A 19,123-nucleotide genomic window follows, 5' to 3' on the forward strand; every position below is an offset into this window, starting at 1 on the left:
CTTGTACAGATGCAAATTGTATGTATGGGACTTTAGCGATTATATTTTTTTCTTTTGTGGAAAATCCATTATTTTAATGAAAAACTGACATGACATCTCAGGTTAGTCCTACCACATAATGAGCCCCTCAGTATACTATATATGGACGTCAACCTTGCCACAATAGTGACCCCTGGTGTGGAGAAATGTAGAAATGTCATTACAGTCCAGCCTACAGTACAACTTTACACCAGCGCCTGATGCTCATGTACAGAATGTGCATGCATTCAAGTTTGTTCTTAGTGCATACAACAGATTAACAGCGCAAATCACTTATGATTTGAAGTTATTTATAAAGCACTGGTGAGGTCACGTTCAACTGGTGTGCAAATAAGGGGCGTGGTTATTTTAGACAAGCGGTACCTTTGCTTATTTGTGGTATTTTTGCCCTCCCCTTTTGGCTGTCACATGGACGGTTTCTGGTCTCCCGTGACACTTTTGAACAAATAATAGGAGGGACGAGGCGTGCTATGTTGTTATTGGGCAGCACATCTTTCAACATCTAAGCCTGGGGACAGCTCGGCCCTGTCCACCGGTCTGCTGCGGTTACATTTCACTGTCCAGTGGGCGTCTGACCCGGGGCATCTCCTACCAGAGACGCACCGTTGAGACACGTGCACACTGTCGGACTCAGTAGACCATAACAAGGAGTTTAGAAACAGGAAGTGGGTGAAGGTAGCTCGAGGAGGTTCAGCGAGGTAAGTTTGACTGTTCTCGGTGTTTCGGCAGGGGTGTGAAACATCTCAGGGTGCGTCTAAATATCCTGGATGTTGCTGTTTGTATGACACAGTGCAGGAGCACATTAGACCGGCGTGGCCACTTCCTGACCGACATCCTCAAAACGTAAACAGACATTTACCCAAGATGCAGCTGCAAAAGTGGCGTATTATTGCTTCGTGTTTTTACCCTTTTGCCCCTCTAAAGGCGCAAAGGCTTCATGCCGCAGTTGCTCCACCCTCATGTTACGTAAATGTGACGGCAACAGTGATATATTTTCGTAACCGACTTGTTTCTAAAGTAGGGATCGTGTACCGTGAGAGGGCCTCTTTAGATAGGCGCAGGCGGTCTGCATCAACATCAGAAATGTCCGCTCAGTGCATCACTAACAGCATCCTGCAGAGCATGACCGTGAGGCTAAATGCCATTTTCAGCATCAGCAACAATAAAGGAAGTAAACATTTGACTGAATGATGTGGATTACTGCATGTGGGCCTACTCGGGTCTCACTGAATATTCAACTTCCCTGTTAAAACTACTGTCAAGTCATCTCACCATTAAGGGGTTGAGAGTATGTCCTCAGATGTATTTTACTCAAGACTTGTAAATGTTGCGCAACTATATTAAAAACAGCTAATCCACTAAGTGTTTTAAAGGGCTTTCAGTCAGCCAGTGGTGGATAGAAATGCTTATACGGTAGCTTATTGGAAACATACAGAAATCTGTCAGATTGGGCTGCACCTGCGATTATTTACACAGTCGATTTAATCTTATTTTCTTGATCAATCATCAGTCAATTAATTGTGTAAATATTGTGACAATCTTATTTAAATAATCAGTTACTGAGTGTCACCCCTACAATAATTAGGAGCTTATATGTCCCTTTATGCCCCATCATGCTGTGTTGTGTAAACTTCTGTCCTAGTTCGGGTTTCCCACCATGTGACTCCTGTAGCCGATCTAATAACTCGCAGAGAGCGGTGATGGTGAGGCAACTCAGTGAGTGACGAAAACTGCCTCCTGGAGAAAGAATGGCAAAGGTGAACGCTGGCATCTGGGAGATAGAAAACAACCAAGGTCACCTGTGCCCTGAGAGGCATGCTCAGCTGAGATGCAAAAACAGACAAGCAGCCGTGAATCAGCTGGCTGCAAATACCAACCTGAGGTGCGAGCAGCAGCTTTCATTAAGACGAGTGAGTCGCAAACACTCACAGACCCTCTCTGGCGTCGTTTCCGCATTTGATCTGAGCTGTATTGTAAAGGGATGCAAAGAAGAGAAGTGACTGTGGAAAAAAGAACAGGTCAGATTAATAATTGTAGCATCAGGTGACTGTGTGGCACTGTGCTGATTTCATTTGCGTACTTGTGTGAGCCACTGAATTTGATTTGTGATTATGTTAAACAAATGGTTGCACATATTGGTTTATCTTGTCTAAAGCCCAAAGCATGTTCAGGTTAGCCTCAGATTTCCAATATTTCCTGCTACTCAAAAGCCCCACAACTCCTTTAAAGTAAACAATTTGTTTGTTTAAGGCTGCAAGCATTCACAAGGCAGCACATGACATGTGCTACTGTGCACATGATGATCTTCACTTTACTGGAAAGGGTGAAAACATCACTGTGTGTGCATGGGTGTGAGAAGGCAAATGCCTGTGTGTTTGTGGTTCATTGCTACATTCGATTTGAAATGACAATACATCACGTAAATCAAAGCTGTATAGCCTACATTATGAAATAAAACTGACATAATATTCTAATAAACGCTCTCACTTTGTTCTTAAAAGATGGGAAACACACATTGGGCACAAAAATTACCTAAAAGTGGACTGTGTGCAGGGCTTGTCTCGTCCTTTACCTTGCAGCTTTTCGGTAAAAGGAGAACTCTGCAAGAGTGATACATTAATAGATATATATGCCTGTGGGGCTTAATAGAAAGCATGTAACGTTTTTTTGCCACTCAGCAGTAGATTCATTTCTGTAGTTATATTTCTTTCTGTTTGAAACCTATCCTCATTGATTTCTTTTTCACAGGGCAAGCAGACAGGTTCTTCTCACCAACCATGTCAAACGAACGCACTCCTCTGATCACCTCAGGGGTATGTGGTTTGACCGTGACAGCAGCAGCATGCGGCGTGGGGTCGGACGCCACCCCTAAATCCAGCTCTGGGATACCAAGTAAAGACCCTCGAAAACTGAACACTTTTTTTGGGGTGATGGTGCCGACCATCCTCTCCATGTTCAGCATTGTGCTGTTTTTGAGAACCGGTGAGCGATGCATGTGTGAAGAGATTAGAAAACTAGATGCAGTTTTGGGTTGTAGACAGTGGATGTTTGTATGAATCACTTACAGTATAACAGAGTCATTGTGCTGTTTGTGACTAACACTAACGTGATCTCTCTTGCAGGGTTTGTGGTTGGTCATGCAGGGCTGTTACAGGGTCTTTTAATGGTGATTGTAGCCTACACCATTATATCTCTTACAATACTGTCCATCTGTGCCATTTCCACCAACGGTGCTATACAAGGTGGTGGAGCCTACTGTATCCTCAGAAACCAAACAAATGTTCAAAATGTTGTTTTTCTTGAGTGTTACTTCTTGACTACAGTTTTACTCATTTCAGTTGAAATATCAACCTTAACAAAATGTGACCAGACATGATAAGTCGGTCTCTGGGCCCAGAGTTTGGTGGAAGCATTGGTTTGATGTTCTTCCTGGCTAAAGTGTGTGCATGTGGAGAGTATGTTCTTGGTCTTGTGGAGGCGATACTTGACATATTTGGTTCTGATCCTGGTAAGTTTTTGGTTATGTTCTGTTTCTCTCATCTATTTTTCTAGCTAACTAAACTACTTAATTTGGTACACCTCCCACTTTTTTTTTGAGGATTCTCAGTTTTCTGCCTGCTTTCCTCTGTTATAGAGTCATCTGTGTCCGGGGGGGTGCGGGTGCTTCCTCAGGGTTACTGGTACACAGTGCTGTACTCCTCAGTAGTCCTTCTGCTGTGTCTGCTTGTGTGTCTGGTGGGCGCCCACATCTACTCCCGCACTGCCTTTGTCATCCTGCTGGTGGTCACTGTATCCTTGCTGTCCATCTTCATCAGTGCTGTGGCGGTCAAACCTCGTGATTTTGTCATCACCCACCAGGGATCCGGCAACCAGACCCTCCACTACAACGCCAGTTACACGGGTTTCAACGCTACCACTCTCAGGAGCAACCTGGGCTGTGAGTGTTGGGGCACGAGGTTGATGTTAGCGAGGATATGAAAGTACATTCACAAGCAAAGCTACATGACACTTATAAATTTAGGAGCATCTATTAAAGGCCTCGCTGTTGTTCCTCATTTTTCTCATTGCAGCTGGTTACTCTTTGGACTACAGCACCAACTCTGTCATGTCTTTTGCCACCGTGTTTGCTGTCATGTTCACCAGCTGCACTGGGATCATGGCCGGAGCCAACATGTCAGGTTAAAGCTTGTTGTCTTACACGTACAAGTACATTTTCTGAAATACTGTACATACTTTTGAGTTACTTGGCCCTTACCTGAGTATTTCCATTTTATGCTACTAATTCTACTCAACCACATTTCAGATGAGAAAATATTGTACTTTTTACCCCACTACATTTAACAGCTTTAGTTACAAGTTACTCTGAAGATTTGATCTACAAATCATAGTCAGCTTATAAAATAATGATACATTGTTATATTTTAAACTATTGAACAGTATATAAAGTAGTTGAAATTAGCTCCACTGTTACAAACTACAACAGTAAAATTGTACTTACATTAATGCATCAGTATTAATGGTCCAATAATAAAAATATAATAATATAACACTCACAGGGGCCATCTTTCTGCAGAACAAGTCCTTTTAGGGTACTAATACTAATAGTACTAATACTTTTAGTTGTAATACATTTAGCTGGTGATACTACTTAAGAACGATTTTGAATGCAGGATTTCTACGTTTAATGTCGAATTTTTCCATTATGCCATTGCTACTTTTACCTTTTGAATTATGTGCATTTTAGTATGCAGAATAATGTCAAACAAAATATGTTTTTATACACATATAACAATTCAGTAAATCTTCATACCATGATGTATGTTCTTACGCCATGTGTTTGAAGGGGAGCTGAAGACTCCAAGTGTTTCAATCCCTAAAGGCACCATCGTAGCCGTCTTTTACACTTTCACAGTCTACGTCCTCCTCTTCATCTTGGTCAGCGCCACCTGTGACAGGTCTGAAATGGTTCATAATAGTGTTGTCTGATATTAGTAAGCAGTTTAGGTCATGACAGGAATTAGTAGTCGTTTGTTTCTTTTTCTTTAGGACCCTGTTGATTCAGGATTATGGGTTCCTCCAGAAAATAAACATCTGGCCTCCGTTTGTCACCATCGGGATATACTGCGCCTCTCTGTCAGCTGCAATGTGCGCTATGATCGGAGCGTCCCGTATCCTCCATGCTCTTGCTCTGGATCATCTCTTTGGTGCGGCTTGAGGTGTTTACTCATCATATCAGTGCCGCCTTTGTGTACCAAATCGTTTTCTAAGAGACTTCTATTTTCCTCACAGGTTTGCCATTAGCCCCGGCTGCCATCACATCAAGCTCGGGGAATCCGTGGATGGCAGTGCTGTACACCTGGGGTCTGGCACAGGTGAGCGGAGTTTCTGCGGTGTGCAGTCGTGTATTTTCAGAATTACAACTAGTGTCCTAAGCTGTGGTTTGTGGTGTGATTGTGTTTCAGTGTGTGGTGTTTGCAGGCCAGCTCAATGCTGTCGCAAGTTTAGTGACTGTTTTCTACTTGCTTGCCTACGCTGCGGTTGACCTGGCGTGTTTGGCTCTTGAGTGGGCATCAGCACCAAATTTCAGGTAATAAAAGATGAATTGCTATTAAAGTTAAAATAAGAAATCTGCGATCTTTACCGTTATCTATCAGCGGCACTTAGGCATTGCAATCATATTTTTCAACAGCCTCTAATTGAATCCAACAGTGAAGTCAAATTCTCAGAATAAAATTGCAAACAAAAACACCTACTGTCAAGGTAAAAGTGACAGGCTTTCAGTGCTGAAATGCCTGTCACTTATTCATAGTACCATCATTGAGTGTGGCCATAAATTTTGGCCCAGGAAGTAAGAAAAAAATCTATAATTGCACAGTGACACAAAAAAATGTATGTAGCTTAAGGTGTCTTCTTTTAGTGAGTAAAGGCTCAGAAAGTGAGATTTGAAAGCCAGTTTTAGTGCTAAAACCAAAATTCTAGGACTAGTACTACATCATAAAGATAGACAAGCTTATTAGCCTCACTTGGATATATTACTGTCATATCTTTTATGTGACAGTAAAAGTAATATTTATTGCCTCTCTCCGGTTGTCTCTGTGTTTGACAGACCGACCTTCCAGCTCTTCTCCTGGCACACCTGCCTGCTGGGGATTCTGAGCTGTTTAGTGATGATGTTCGTGATTAACCCCGTGTACTCCTCAGGCAGCATCGTCCTCCTGTTACTGCTGCTGCTTTTCCTCCACTACAGATCACCCACCAGCAGCTGGGGCTACATAAGCCAGGCTCTCATTTTCCACCAGGTATCTGGACTCGTGCAGCGACACACACACACAAAATCAGACATGCGCATCATACAGTTTGGCGACAGTGCTGTCTTCCTTTGGTTTAGGTGCGTAAGTATCTGTTGATGCTGGATGTGAGGAAAGACCATGTGAAGTTCTGGAGGCCACAGGTGTTGTTAATGGTGGCCAACCCTCGCTCATCCTGTCAGCTCATCCTGTTTGTCAACCAGCTGAAGAAGGGAGGACTGTTTGTGTTAGGCCACGTGCAGCTGGGAGATCTGGGTAATTCTCTGTGGATGGTCTGGGATGGCCATCTGCAGCTAAGAGTATTAAATTATTCTTATCTTTGAATCATTTTCCTCTGTGGTCCTGAAGCTGAACTCTTTTTATCAAAATAACCAGCGTAAGTTCATTCCTTCAACTACTGCAGACAAAATGTTATCATTGTCATACTATTATTACAGTTTCATTTTAATTTGTTTGAAAGCCTCAAATTCTATATCACCTGTGCACATGTGGAATAAAAAATAGGTTCAGTGTGTTCTGTGAACTTGCTTCAATTTCAATGAATTAACTTCCTGTTTTGGTCAGGTTAATTAACTGACTGAAATTGTGTCTTTATGGCAAGACATGCTGTAGGTTTGGTAGCCAAGTGAAACTCACCTTTTGGTCTTTTCATGTGCTTGGAAGCCTTTCACTGATGTTCTCTATCAACATGGCATCATGTGATCATTTTCATCATACAGTCTGAGAGCACATGAACAAGATGAGCAGGAAATATTGAAGCAGGTTTCATATGACTGAAGTTATATACCAGCCTGAAGTCCACAGGCACCATCATGGAAGGCTACTTCACGGGCTTTCACTTTCCATCTGCTGCTACTCTTGCATTATTAATAAGAGATGAAGTTGTCTCTTTACCAATGTGGCATCACACCTAAGAGTTTAAACCAGCCAAATGTCTAGCTCCTTGTTTGTTTTGCTAAATAGACACATATCCTTTCCAAACCATAAAAAAATATATTGTGTGATGCACCCCACAGCAACAGAAAGCAATGTGCTAGCATATTCTTTCAACAATTCAGTAACTCACAGTTTGCCTATCTGCCCCCTGGTGACCATTAGGATACATTGCATGATGAAATAAAATGAGCTCATTTACTTGCTTTTTACTAGTTACTAAGTAAGTACTGTAACTTGAGTATTTCCATTTAAGGCTATTTTATACTTATACTCCACTACATTTCAGAGGGAAATATTGTATTTTTTACTTAACTACATTTTTATATATATATATATATATATATATAAAGAAAACACAAAACAATTTATAAGCATATAAAATACAACACAATATTAAAGATTAAACCAGTGTGGCTTTTATTTATTTCTTACCCCATTAATCATCTCATGATCACCCAGATTTATCTTGTGACCCTTAGGTTGGGAACCACTGAACCAAACTAACTGTATATAAAGTAGTTAAAACTGGCTCCACCTCGAGCAGCTACAATAAAAAAGTAAAAGCTACTTACACGTAGATGCATCAGTATTATCAGTCTAATAATGTGATATATAATAATATATCAGGACCAGGGCACATTTTACTGCAGAACAAGTACATTTATCTGATAATACTTATGTAATTTTAGTAAGTATGATTTTAAATGCAGGAATTGTACTTGTAATGGAGTATTTTTACATTGTGGTACTTAAGTAAAGGACCTAAGTACTTGTTCCAACCTCTGTTTACTTGCCTCCTTTCTGCAACTGTGCTGAAATATGTGTTGCATCTATGAAATGAAGCCCTGTATTGTATTACTGTTTGTATTATTCAAATCTATGCAGTAAATTCATTTGTCTTTACTGTGTTTTAGACGCCCTGCCATCAGACCCGGTCCAGCAGCAGTACAACTTCTGGTTGAGCCTAGTTGATAAACTCGGGGTGAAGGCCTTTGTAGACCTGACACTGTCTCTCTCCGTCAGACAGGGAACACAGCATCTGCTGCGCATCACAGGCCTAGGTAAGCTTTTCTCTTATCCCTGCCATGCCCACATTCAGAACACATTATGATGTTGCTTTATATGCACTTGGTGACTCTTGTGCACTCTGCTTTTCTGTTTCTCTCTACTAGGTGGCATGAAGCCCAACACACTGATTTTGGGTTTCTATGACAGCAGCACTCCTGAGGACTTCTTTCTACAAGATACTGCGTTTTGTGACTCTTCGAAGGGGCGAGAGAGTGAGGGCGAATACAATTTTGGGGTTGACTTGCCTTCATTACAGGCCCATTTCCCCCCAGTCCGACACATTGAGAGCCCACGCTGGCTATCACCAGAGGAGTATGTAGGGATCATTTCTGATGCCATTAAAATGAGCAAGAACGTGTGCCTTGCCCGCTATTTCTTCCAGTTAGAGGGAGAGGGTAAAGATAGCAAGGTCGACGGGTCAGAGCGGACTATAGATGTGTGGCCTCTCAACCTGCTCCAGCCAGGCAGCCGTGATTATGAGGACGTGTGCAGCCTGTTTCTGCTGCAGATGGCCTGTGTGCTCAACATGTCCAACAAATGGCGCCATGCAAGAATGAGGATCTTCCTGAACGTGGAGACTGAGTCCAGTGACCAGGGCTGGGTGGTAAACGAAGAGACGTTCCGAGAGTTGCTGAGGAAGCTGAGGATCAGGGCGTCGATAAAGATCGTGCCGTGGGACTCTGTGGTGCAGCACCACACTCAGCCGGATGGGGAGCACTCTGCAGAGCCAACACAAGCTCTGTCCGAGGACTTCTTGTCCGCAGTGAACTGTATGTTGATGGAGCACAGCTCGCAAGCTGCTGTTCGCTTCCTGTATTTACCTCGACCTCCTGCGCATCACAGCCAATCACAGCAGTACTTGGCTCAGGTGGAAGCAGTGACCAATAGTTTAGGGCCAACACTCCTGATTCATGGTGTCACCCCTGTCACATACACTGATCTGTGAGCATTTGCAGTCATGAGTTTTGTTCCTGTTGTATCATTTGATATTGTACATAAAGCAGCAAGTCTTATCTGACTGCTCATTTAAGTGCAAGTATAAACTATGGTTACATGTAAAATTAACACATAATGTAATGAAAAGTGGATACTAAGGTACAGTATGTAGCACCGGTTACTATACTTTCATCTAATGCAGCTTTTTTTTTTGTCGTTTTACTGAAGCTTAGGAAAGGACCACAGTCGAGTGCATTTTGAAAATACGCCACTTGAGGTTTTTGCATTCAACAAGGATATTTTCCTATTTTAAAATACTTGAACTGGCTTGGTGAGCCAAGGAATGGGAGAATACTAACGTTTGCGTGCCTGATTTATGTTGATATAACCTCTTGTTTGCATTAGCTTTAAGCCTGTAAAAATGTGTCAAAGACGCTTCAGAACACAAACACAATTTGTTTTGAGCAATACGGGTTGTCTAGGACATTGACTATAGAAATGTCTGTATATCATTTCAGGGATGAAATTATGAATTTGTGGTGTTTTGTGAAAACAATTGACCACGGTAAGTTTCTAAATATTGTATTGTGTTAATGCATAATTGTTGTTTTTTTTTTTTAAAACTCTGTATTTGTGCTGCTTGCATTTTCCTACACTCACACATTTCTGCTGGTTTCTGGACCAAGTGACCCAAAGACCTTTTCTTTCAGAGCTGAATTGAGTTCGGATTTTTTTTGTTTTCCATGCACTTATGCAAACATGTTTTCTTGCTATTAAATGTGTATCTCTAGTCTTCACAAAGGGAACCGTTTTGTACGTTTGACCTCACAATGATGAACGTTTGTTGCTGTTGTATGTGCTAACTTTAAAAATTTCGGATTTTTGTGCTTAATGATGCAGACTGTCAAAAATAACACCAGAAAGGAAAAAGGCTGATGGTTACATTGGATGATATTACACACATTTTGTGTATGTGAGAAGTGGACCTACAGTGAAGATAATCTATTATAATGCCCATATTAAGCTGTAAAAGTCGACATGTCAGTAATCTTCATCCATTTAGTGACCTTCATTCTCTGTGCAGATGCAGTCACATAACTACTCCTCCTTTTCACTGAGCGTCTCCTTTTCCTTGCACACTCTTCTTTCATATTTGCTGACTTTTGCAAGGTTTCGTAGCTTTCTGATGAGGACTGTTGACATACGAAGCCAGTCTGGCAGGAGTATTGTGAGAGCCATGCTCTGTAGGATGACAGGGAAGGAGAAGGAGGAGACGTTAAGATATTGCAGCAGCTGACAATTTGTAAGTGATCATAGTCTCTCATCCCTCTGACCTGGAGTGCGTGGGAGAGACAGCCACTGGTGTAGCTGGAGTGACCCACAGTGTTCAAGGCCTCACGGGCGAACCCTGAAGCAGTCTTCACAAAGCAGTTGACTCTCATGTTGTGTGTCATGTTGGTTGACACCATGAAGGGGGCCACACACTGGAGGTGGGGGGGCTGTGGTTAGACCGATTGAACTTCCCTTTACATCATTCATATTACTGAACTTCTAAAAGCGATTTAATAATAATAATTTGATTTGATAATTTGAGCCTTTAGTCATGCAGCTTCACATGCAGCAAATTCAAAAAGAGGAAGATAACCTGAGTCAGTGAGAGCAGCAGGGGGCAAAGGTTCATTCTAAGCTGCATGTTTGTTTTATTTTAATGACACACTTTTCAAATGAGTCTTTGGCTGCATACACAGCAACCTCAAATGTAGTTTCAATGTTTTCTTTTTTCTTATTTTACAACCGTATCAAAAGCTAAAAAAAAAAAAGAAGACCAACTTTTGGTGATCAGATTGATGAGGGTTGGTCTTAGTCTCATGGCATGGTATGTGATGTTCTTCTGATATTATCTTGTATTTGTCTGTGCCTAACAAAACCAGTTACACAAAGGTGGATAAGATCTCATTTGTTCTCTGCGCTTCTCTTGTAAACAATCTGTAATCTAACTTCAGTAAACTCACAAATATTGTCACATTCCTCCTAGTTTTCATCCTCTTTAGTAACTTAAAGTTAAATAACTCTGACTCCTATGGTGGTACAGGGTTTTGGTGTGTTAAGTGTAAGACAGTGTCTATCTGTAAATTAGAGCTAGACTGATAAATTGCCTGGCTGATATTAGCTAATTATCAATATTTTGGTATCTGCATAAAAATAACAAGAAATTGCAATAGAAAAATGCTAAAAAATATATTTAGAAAGAGTGCCTCTACTACATCATTTGTCCACCAGAGTGCACTGACAGGTGTATTTAAGCTGTGAAATGTCCCGCTCAGTGCACATCTTGGTCACAATTCTTTGCTAACCAAATGTGAGTAATCAAAAATGTTTGTTTATGTAAATATATTGTTATTTAACTTTTAAAACTCAAATACTATGTAGCTGACAATTTGGTAATATAATACCTAGCTTATCAGGCCACTTTTGTCTAAAAAAACAAGCCCTTCAAACTATTTCCAATCATTTTCTAGGATCAAGTGTCAATTTTTCTTAATTCTGATTGAGTGATCTGCATTATTCTTTCTTCATTCTTGACAGTGACATTTATTTCCAGAGAAATCTTTTGTTTTGGTAATAGGTTGAAATCATATCTTGTTTTAAGAAAAGAAGACTTTTAGAGCTAAAATTCACTTTAGAAGATGATGATTTTTGTAGTATATTAAATTTCCTCCAGCTTGAGTACATGTGAAGGAGCTTTGCTATTTTTAGTGAAGTGTCACGTACTTTACCTGAACAATAATTCCGTTTGATTTGTACTCAGCATGCAGACACTGAGAGAAATATGTTACAAAAATCTGAAATAAAGAAGAAAGTCAAAGTCACAAAACAAGCAGACCAGTGGGTGAGTGTCATGAAGTTGTGCACTAATCAGTGAATGTGATCTGGTCACGGTGTGTCTGAATGAATGAAAATAACAGAATATCTGGAAGAGAAAGTACCTTAGTGGCAGAATAAAGGGACAACAAAGGCTGTGGATGGACGCCCACTTCAGAGGAGATATTGATGATCAGCCCTGTCCCTCTAGGAAGGAGATAGAGGACAAACATCCATAAATTCATCCTATATTCTCATTACTTCATATCCACTGTTAACTTCTGGGTGTTTGTGACAATACCTTTCAACCATGCCTGGAAGAACCAGTCTGGTCATCTGAGTGAAGAAAGTATAAATCATCATCTTTTTTACGCAGCTATAGTCATTAACAAAAACCAAAACTGTGTTCAGATACAGTGGAAAAGGTGAATGCAGATGCCTGAACATTAAAATCACTCATAAACACACAGTCGTACAGTAAATACTCACATAGATATCTTACCTGAGGAATAGATAGCATGTTACAGTTGATAATATGAGTGATTTTCTGCACAGAATAAACAGACAAGGAACACTATGTGAGTCACAAATCAGAGACAAACATGACCTCTAATAGCCTGAGTCAATAAGAATAAATCATCCAGTGTATTGTCTCTTTAGAAAATGACATTTAAAAAGCGAAACTTACCTTTTCAGCATCTGGTATTTCCAGGAAATAGGCAAAATGTTCAGAATAGGTCATTCCTACATTGTTAACTATGTGGGATACAAAGACACAAACAAGAACCTTTGTTAATAAGCATTTGTCTGTCTGATGAATTCCTTTCCCCTTCATCTATTTGGCCTGGCAGAGTTTTAGTCTAGCAAGGTTCAGGAGAAATTTGCTTATATTCAGCAACTTAACAGACAGTTGAATTAGCCTCCAACAGATAAGAAAACCCATTTTCATATTCAAAATAGGACGCTACAGGTGGATCAGTCTCTGAAGGAATAGTTACACTTTGTCTTTCTTTCTTTCTTGCCCAGATTTAGTTAGATGAGAGGACTGATACCATTCTCACATCTGTACAATAAATGTGAAACTACAGCCAGGAGACTGTTAGCTTAGCTTAGCACAAAGACAGGAAACAGGGGGAAAGCTAGCCTGGCTTTGTCCGAAGGTAACAAAATCCACCTAAAGCTCATGGGACTATTTCTGGGTTAGCAGTGACTTGCTCGAATCATATTTACATGTTGTGTCATTTTTGTCTGAATTAAACAAACAAGCTATAAGGTGTTAATTAGTGAGCTTTAGAGGTGCTGGTTGGCGGATTTTTAAAAAAATCTTTGGACAGAGCCAGGCTAGCTGTTACCCCGTTTCCAGTCTTTGTGCTAAGCTAAGCTAAGCTAACTGCTGGCAGTAGCTCCATATTTACCATCCAGACATGAGAGTGCTATTGTTATTCTTATCTAACTCTTGGCAAGAAAACAAATAAGCATATTTTCCAAAATGTTGAACTATTCCTTTAACCAGACAGAGCCGCCAACCACCTTTTTAAAAATCTGGCACTGCTCACTGTTGTCATTGTCTAAACCCTACCTGCAATTTGTTGATTGGTCCAGTGCTGGACTCATTGTTGTCTCAGTCAATATTTTCTAGAAGAATTACTGTGAGGCTATCAACTCTTTTCCTCCAATATGTCTCATCTATAAAGCATCTGAATAACTTCCTAGTGCTTTTCCTCTGCTCTGTAACTGGTTGTCCCATTACCCAGAATTCCAATCTCCAGTCCCTGTAGCGCTGCGGCTATAGTAGGGTAGATACTGTGGCCGTCTGTGAAGTCCACTTGGATGGTGCGAGTGTTTCGTCCATGCCGATCCTCTGAAGGAGACAAAGAATATTTTGGATTATTTCTGCTCTAGAGTTGCACATGGAAAGACAAATGTGTTTACTTTAACGGGGAAACAGCAGCAGAATATTTTCATTTCACTCACCTATCTCTTTGGCAACCATTTGAAGCTTATCATCAGATCTGCTCACCAAAACAACATTCAGGCCTCTGCGTGCCAGCTAGAAGGAGACATGAAGACAGACAAGTTTGGTGGCTCCCATAACTGACAACTAGACTGCACTGGTGAAATCTGAAAGACTCAAAAAAACAGCTTAGAAAATATCCACCTGTACTGAGCTCCAAACTTGAAATTTGGACCAGGAAATGGAGAGAAATTGTTGTCAAAGGATGTTGGAGACTCACCTCACTGGCATAAGCTTTACCAATGCCAGATGTGGCACCAGTGACAACTGTACAAAGGAGAAAGCAGAGACATGTTAAAGGACTACCAAGACAATGTGCTCCAGAATACCCTGATCTGAAAGCTGCCATGTTCTTATGTAAAAATGCAGGTTGAAAATGGAATATTACACCTGCCATTATAGGTAGCTACCTTTCAGTATCTTGTCTGAATTAGAAAAGCTACTGATGATCTAGAAGTCAGTATATTTCTTTTCTCTGGTGTTAAAATATTACCAGCTTTTGACACTGTGACCACAATATGACACTCATAACTCTTCAGCCAGTTCTGCAAAAGTATAAACACGTTTTTCGGATTTCACAATGCAGTTCTAAATTGTCCATTTTGCAAAAATATTGCACACAATTCTGCATTTCAAACCATCTGCATGGCTACAACATTGCCATTCAAAAAGTTAAAATGAAGTCAACAGTTGAGCCTCAGGTGTTAATTGTTAAATAAAGTATAAACCACAGCCAAAGACCAGGGGTGAGTGGTAAGACAAAGGGCGGAGGAAAAGTGAGAAGAAGAGGAGGAAAATGTGGAAGACCTGAAACATCCCCTGTTGCTTTGCCAGAGAAAACACTCACTGCTACTGTATGTGGATAAGATTTCTGCGCTCTGTTGTTCACTACCTTACAGTCTTTAATAATATCTGAATCATCCACCTGTTTCAAAACTGCATGTTCTCATTTGCATTAGGCTTTCACACACACACACACACACACACGCGCACGCACGCACATACACACACACACACACACACACAAAACTGAACAGATTTGGTCAGTAAAAGCTATATTAACTATAATTTCACAGTAGTAAACACCTTAAACCTGACACTGTTAACATGTTTTTAACTATAAAAGCAACCTGTAATAGAAAGTACATTTTCTTTGACATTACCTGCCCATTGCCCAAATGTCCTTAAATCCACTTGCCAAATCTCTGACAAAACAAACTCTTTGAATCCATCCCAACATCTCCATGCCAGTTTCAGCAGGTGGAAAACAACAGCAAATCCCCCAACGATGGCCAGTACATCAGTGAATGACATTTTGTAGTAGAGCTCCGGACTGAACAGGATTCCCTTGTAGCACGATTAAAAGGTGGTTAATCCTAATTTTATGTTAGAGGAAGTGATACGTGTTTATGTACTGTACTCCTCCCACACAGCTCCACCCCTCACTGTGTGTTGCTGTAATGAGGGTGAGCTTGGCACACAGCAAACACCCCTGGAGCCCTACGAGACACCTGAATTTTACAAACTCCCTGATATCAGGGACAATTATTCAATGACACAACATAACTTTCTGTCCAAAGATCCTCTATTGCTTCCAGTGTTGCTGCTGCATCTGAATGTAATCCATAGCATCTTGAAGATCACCAGGATCATCTGAGAACTTTCTACTTCATGTATTTATTTAGTTTTCAGGCCTTTAGCTCAACACACTCTCTTGACTACTGAAATATTTGTTGATGATCATGCCTTTCTGAGAATAATACGAATAAGAACAATACGACTTTTTTTTGAATGAACTGCTACAGGCTGATGAAAAAAAGCGTTATAGGATCTGTTAAATCTGTAAAAATACATTGTGTACAGGTGAATTTTGAGAGCTTTTTCTAAGATGTTCTGTACACGAGTTGCAACTTTCATGACCTGAAAAAAAGATACTTGTCTCCCTCAGCTTATCCTAAAAACTCAAATCAGTGTTTTTTAAGTTAAGAAATGACCAGATAAGATCTTCTATTGGCAGGTTGAGCTCCTCCAATACTCATGCATAATGGATAAACAGAATGATTAAAACAATAAATTTACCTTAAAGGGATACTCCAGAGATTTAGAATTTCACTTCCATAACGCTGGTTGACTCACAAGAGACAGAATTTTTTAAAAATTATGGTGAAAGTCATACATGCTTTAAGTGTCTACTGTGGGTCAAATTCCAAAATCACTAGATCCTACACTTCCCATAATGCAACTTGATTGTGTCTTTTGTTAAACACTTCCTGCCTGATAAATTCCCACATCTTTCAAACTCCATGCCCCAGTTTGTAACACAGACTTTGTGTTATAAACTTCTGGTCTCCAAGACCAAGCTGATGTAACCCTGTTGACATCACTATGACATCATCAGGGTTATTTTCTCAGACTTTGGAGAGGTCCAACAAGGAAGACATTATACAACTGTTTCCACAGGCTGAGTAGCACTTTCCATGATGAGTAAGTACAATTAGCAGAGTGCTCCTTTAACACACTGTGGGATGTTGTATGGGGTCATAACAGTCACATTCAGTCAAATAACCCGTCCTTATTACACGTGTAGCGCTTGCATCTAATCACAAAAACCCAAAACAAACCGATGACTCCTCCAGCAGCTGCACTGGCGATAAAAACAATAACGTAGGTGTGAACATGACACAGTATTTCTGTCAGCTGATACGTCTTTGCTGCAGTTACAATCTGTCAGGTTTTAATGTTAGCAGAAACAGTCCTACCCATTCATGTAAAATCAGCGTCTGAACATTGATAAACTGTTGATTAAATGTCTGAGTGATAATATTTGTGATAGCCCACAAATTCCAGTTGTAAATACATATGCAGCCCCGTGATCCAAATGATGAGGAAAAGCTGCTCATCATCTAAAAGATAAATATTTTACTGTATTTCTCTGATAAACCATTCAGTCATTGTGGGTCAGTGTTGGTGGAAGCTTAATTAGACGTGCACTCACAAACACTGGAGTTAAACATTTACTTTGAAGTTAAAGTTATTTAATTTTAAGAGGCCTTTATTGTCTTAACCTTGAACACTACACAAAAGGAATAAAATATGAGACATAAAACATGCCTCTGACTTGACGAGCTAATGTTGGCTTACTCACAAATAAACTTGGAGAGTAATTGTGCTGTTATAGTTTGGATTATATGTGTAACAAGGGCTTACACAATGGATTTTCATTTCCTACACAAGTCTATCAGACTTTATTTCAGGTTCATTCCTTGTGGGGCTTTTGTTAATTCAGTGAGCCCTGTCTCACTACAGAATTCTATAGTAATTACAAAATATGGCATATTAGATGCCACAATATTTTAAACACATTTTAAACAGGAGTGACAGAGGGGCAAAGTGGCTAACTTGTCTTGCATATGAGCTAAAATCTGGTTTCAATGCCTTTGTTATTTTACTACATAATATGCTCAAGCATTTTACTAAATAATGTGATTAATCAAATGACCACAAAGTAATTACTAATTACCAACTAATAGGCCACATACACAATGAGTGGAAGAAACAGCTGGTGGTGGTAGTTTGGGTCCTAATTGTGGGTTAGTCCAGTCTTGACTATTCCCCAGTCAATTGTGTTTTTCTGATGCAAGTATAAATGTTTGACAAAAATGTCTTTCAACCACCTACTGTCAAAGAATGGGGATATTTTAACAGATGAGTGTCAGCAGACACTTAGCTCTCAACCACCAGAGAGTGCTGCAGCCAGCTAACAGGCCACAGCTGGACCTGGATTTGACAGAGAGATCTACAGTGGGAGTCCTGCTCACTTGAGACTTGTTAATGTGCAAATGTAATTCTGCCTGTGTGAAATTTGTTGTTGTTTGACATTTTCCTGTATCCATATTAAAAATGTCAAAGAACACATCCAGAACATACCAGTGTAAGGGTGAACATGAATAGAAAGACAGAAAAGAGTAAGTGCAACTTTCCCTCTAAGATTATATTAAGTTAAATTCACAGGACAAGACAGTTCACCCAGTGCAATATATTATGTCTGGAAGGTGTGGTGGAGTTAGGGGGATACAGTATGGGAGTTGAGGAATCACAACATAGGGGAAAGCCCTCTAACTGTGTGACTCTCCTCATAGGGATGGAAAGTCTGCCAGAGTTGAATGGGTTGGAGATTGTGACGTTGCTGTTGCTTATTTTTCGATCAGTGTCTCTGATATTGTGTTGTGCATGTTAATAAGTTGTATCATACCGTTCTGGGTAATTATTTGGTAAAAAAATATTTTGGATGTATTCATATTCAGTAGATTTTCAATTAGTTTTGTCAATGAATGTACAATAAGTTTTCTTCTTTTAAAACCTTTCAGAACTGTTACTTTTATTGTTTAAAAAAAAAAAACCATAATTTCCTGCATGCATTTTTCTGATCCCAACTCAATGGTAGCAGTGTGCAGTCACAGCTCTCAAGGACCAACTCCAGTTCTGAGGCTAGTGACGGGGAGTTTCCTATTACCTAATGCGCATTTTTAATTAACACTCTCAAATGTTTTTAAGGGAAGATTCCCTGCTTTCCTACAGCTCTGAACCTATGATGCTGGAAAGACTGAGTGATGTCACTGTGGGAGGCAGCCAAATTTATTCACTTGATCAATTAAGTGGGGTCATGGAGGAGGCAAATGTCTAAGCTTCTCTATCACTCCTCCCACAGTTTTTTTTTCTGTGTTTGATTAATTAACTTTGACAAATAGCTTCACCAGAGAAAATAAAGAATTCCAAGATAGATGTACTTTTAAATCATCAAATCACAGGACAGCTTCGAAAGTCATGTGACCAAGCACATGCCAGTATCGCACTGTCTGTTAAAGACAGACATATCAAATGTAGATAGAGTGCATTTGGATAGATTTAGATTAAAAATGTTCTTAGTGAACCATGTTCAATAACAAATTTGGCCCTTTAT

At 40.1% G+C, this 19,123-nt stretch overlaps 2 protein-coding genes across 6 annotated transcripts; one reads left to right on the forward strand and one right to left on the reverse strand.

Annotated features, from left to right (window-relative positions):
• Window positions 1–422: 422 nt before the first annotated feature.
• Window positions 423–11,312, forward strand: slc12a9 (solute carrier family 12 member 9). Of its 3 annotated transcripts, XM_044223766.1 has the most exons (15): window positions 423–737; window positions 1,682–1,949; window positions 2,788–3,021; window positions 3,162–3,296; window positions 3,410–3,547; window positions 3,674–3,976; window positions 4,110–4,217; window positions 4,883–4,994; window positions 5,086–5,243; window positions 5,329–5,411; window positions 5,502–5,626; window positions 6,146–6,338; window positions 6,428–6,602; window positions 8,198–8,344; window positions 8,456–11,312. In XM_044223766.1, the coding sequence occupies exons 2-15, from the start codon at window positions 1,868–1,870 to the stop codon at window positions 9,295–9,297; spliced, it is 2,835 nt and encodes a 944-aa protein (XP_044079701.1). In that variant the 5' UTR covers window positions 423–737; window positions 1,682–1,867; the 3' UTR covers window positions 9,298–11,312. The 3 variants fall into 3 exon arrangements, with proteins under 3 accessions (XP_044079701.1, XP_044079703.1, XP_044079702.1); XM_044223768.1 differs by lacking the exon at window positions 1,682–1,949; XM_044223767.1 differs by lacking the exon at window positions 423–737 and having other exon boundaries at window positions 1,922–2,057.
• On the reverse strand, window positions 9,101–15,551 carry hsd20b2 (hydroxysteroid (20-beta) dehydrogenase 2). Of its 3 annotated transcripts, XM_044223771.1 has the most exons (11): window positions 15,327–15,551; window positions 14,384–14,430; window positions 14,124–14,199; window positions 13,900–14,010; window positions 12,838–12,905; window positions 12,652–12,696; window positions 12,451–12,485; window positions 12,275–12,356; window positions 12,065–12,130; window positions 10,622–10,771; window positions 9,101–10,529 (listed from the first exon to the last, which is right to left on the reverse strand). In XM_044223771.1, the coding sequence occupies exons 1-11, from the start codon at window positions 15,475–15,477 to the stop codon at window positions 10,386–10,388; spliced, it is 975 nt and encodes a 324-aa protein (XP_044079706.1). In that variant the 5' UTR covers window positions 15,478–15,551; the 3' UTR covers window positions 9,101–10,385. The 3 variants fall into 3 exon arrangements, with proteins under 3 accessions (XP_044079706.1, XP_044079704.1, XP_044079705.1); XM_044223769.1 differs by having other exon boundaries at window positions 10,307–10,771; window positions 15,327–15,540; XM_044223770.1 differs by lacking the exon at window positions 12,652–12,696 and having other exon boundaries at window positions 10,307–10,771; window positions 12,898–12,905; window positions 15,327–15,539.
• Between the last annotated feature and the right edge of the window lie 3,572 nt (window positions 15,552–19,123).

The sequence above is a fragment of the Siniperca chuatsi genome, linkage group LG14, assembly GCF_020085105.1.
Source record: "Siniperca chuatsi isolate FFG_IHB_CAS linkage group LG14, ASM2008510v1, whole genome shotgun sequence".
Lineage (NCBI taxonomy): Eukaryota > Metazoa > Chordata > Actinopteri > Centrarchiformes > Sinipercidae > Siniperca > Siniperca chuatsi.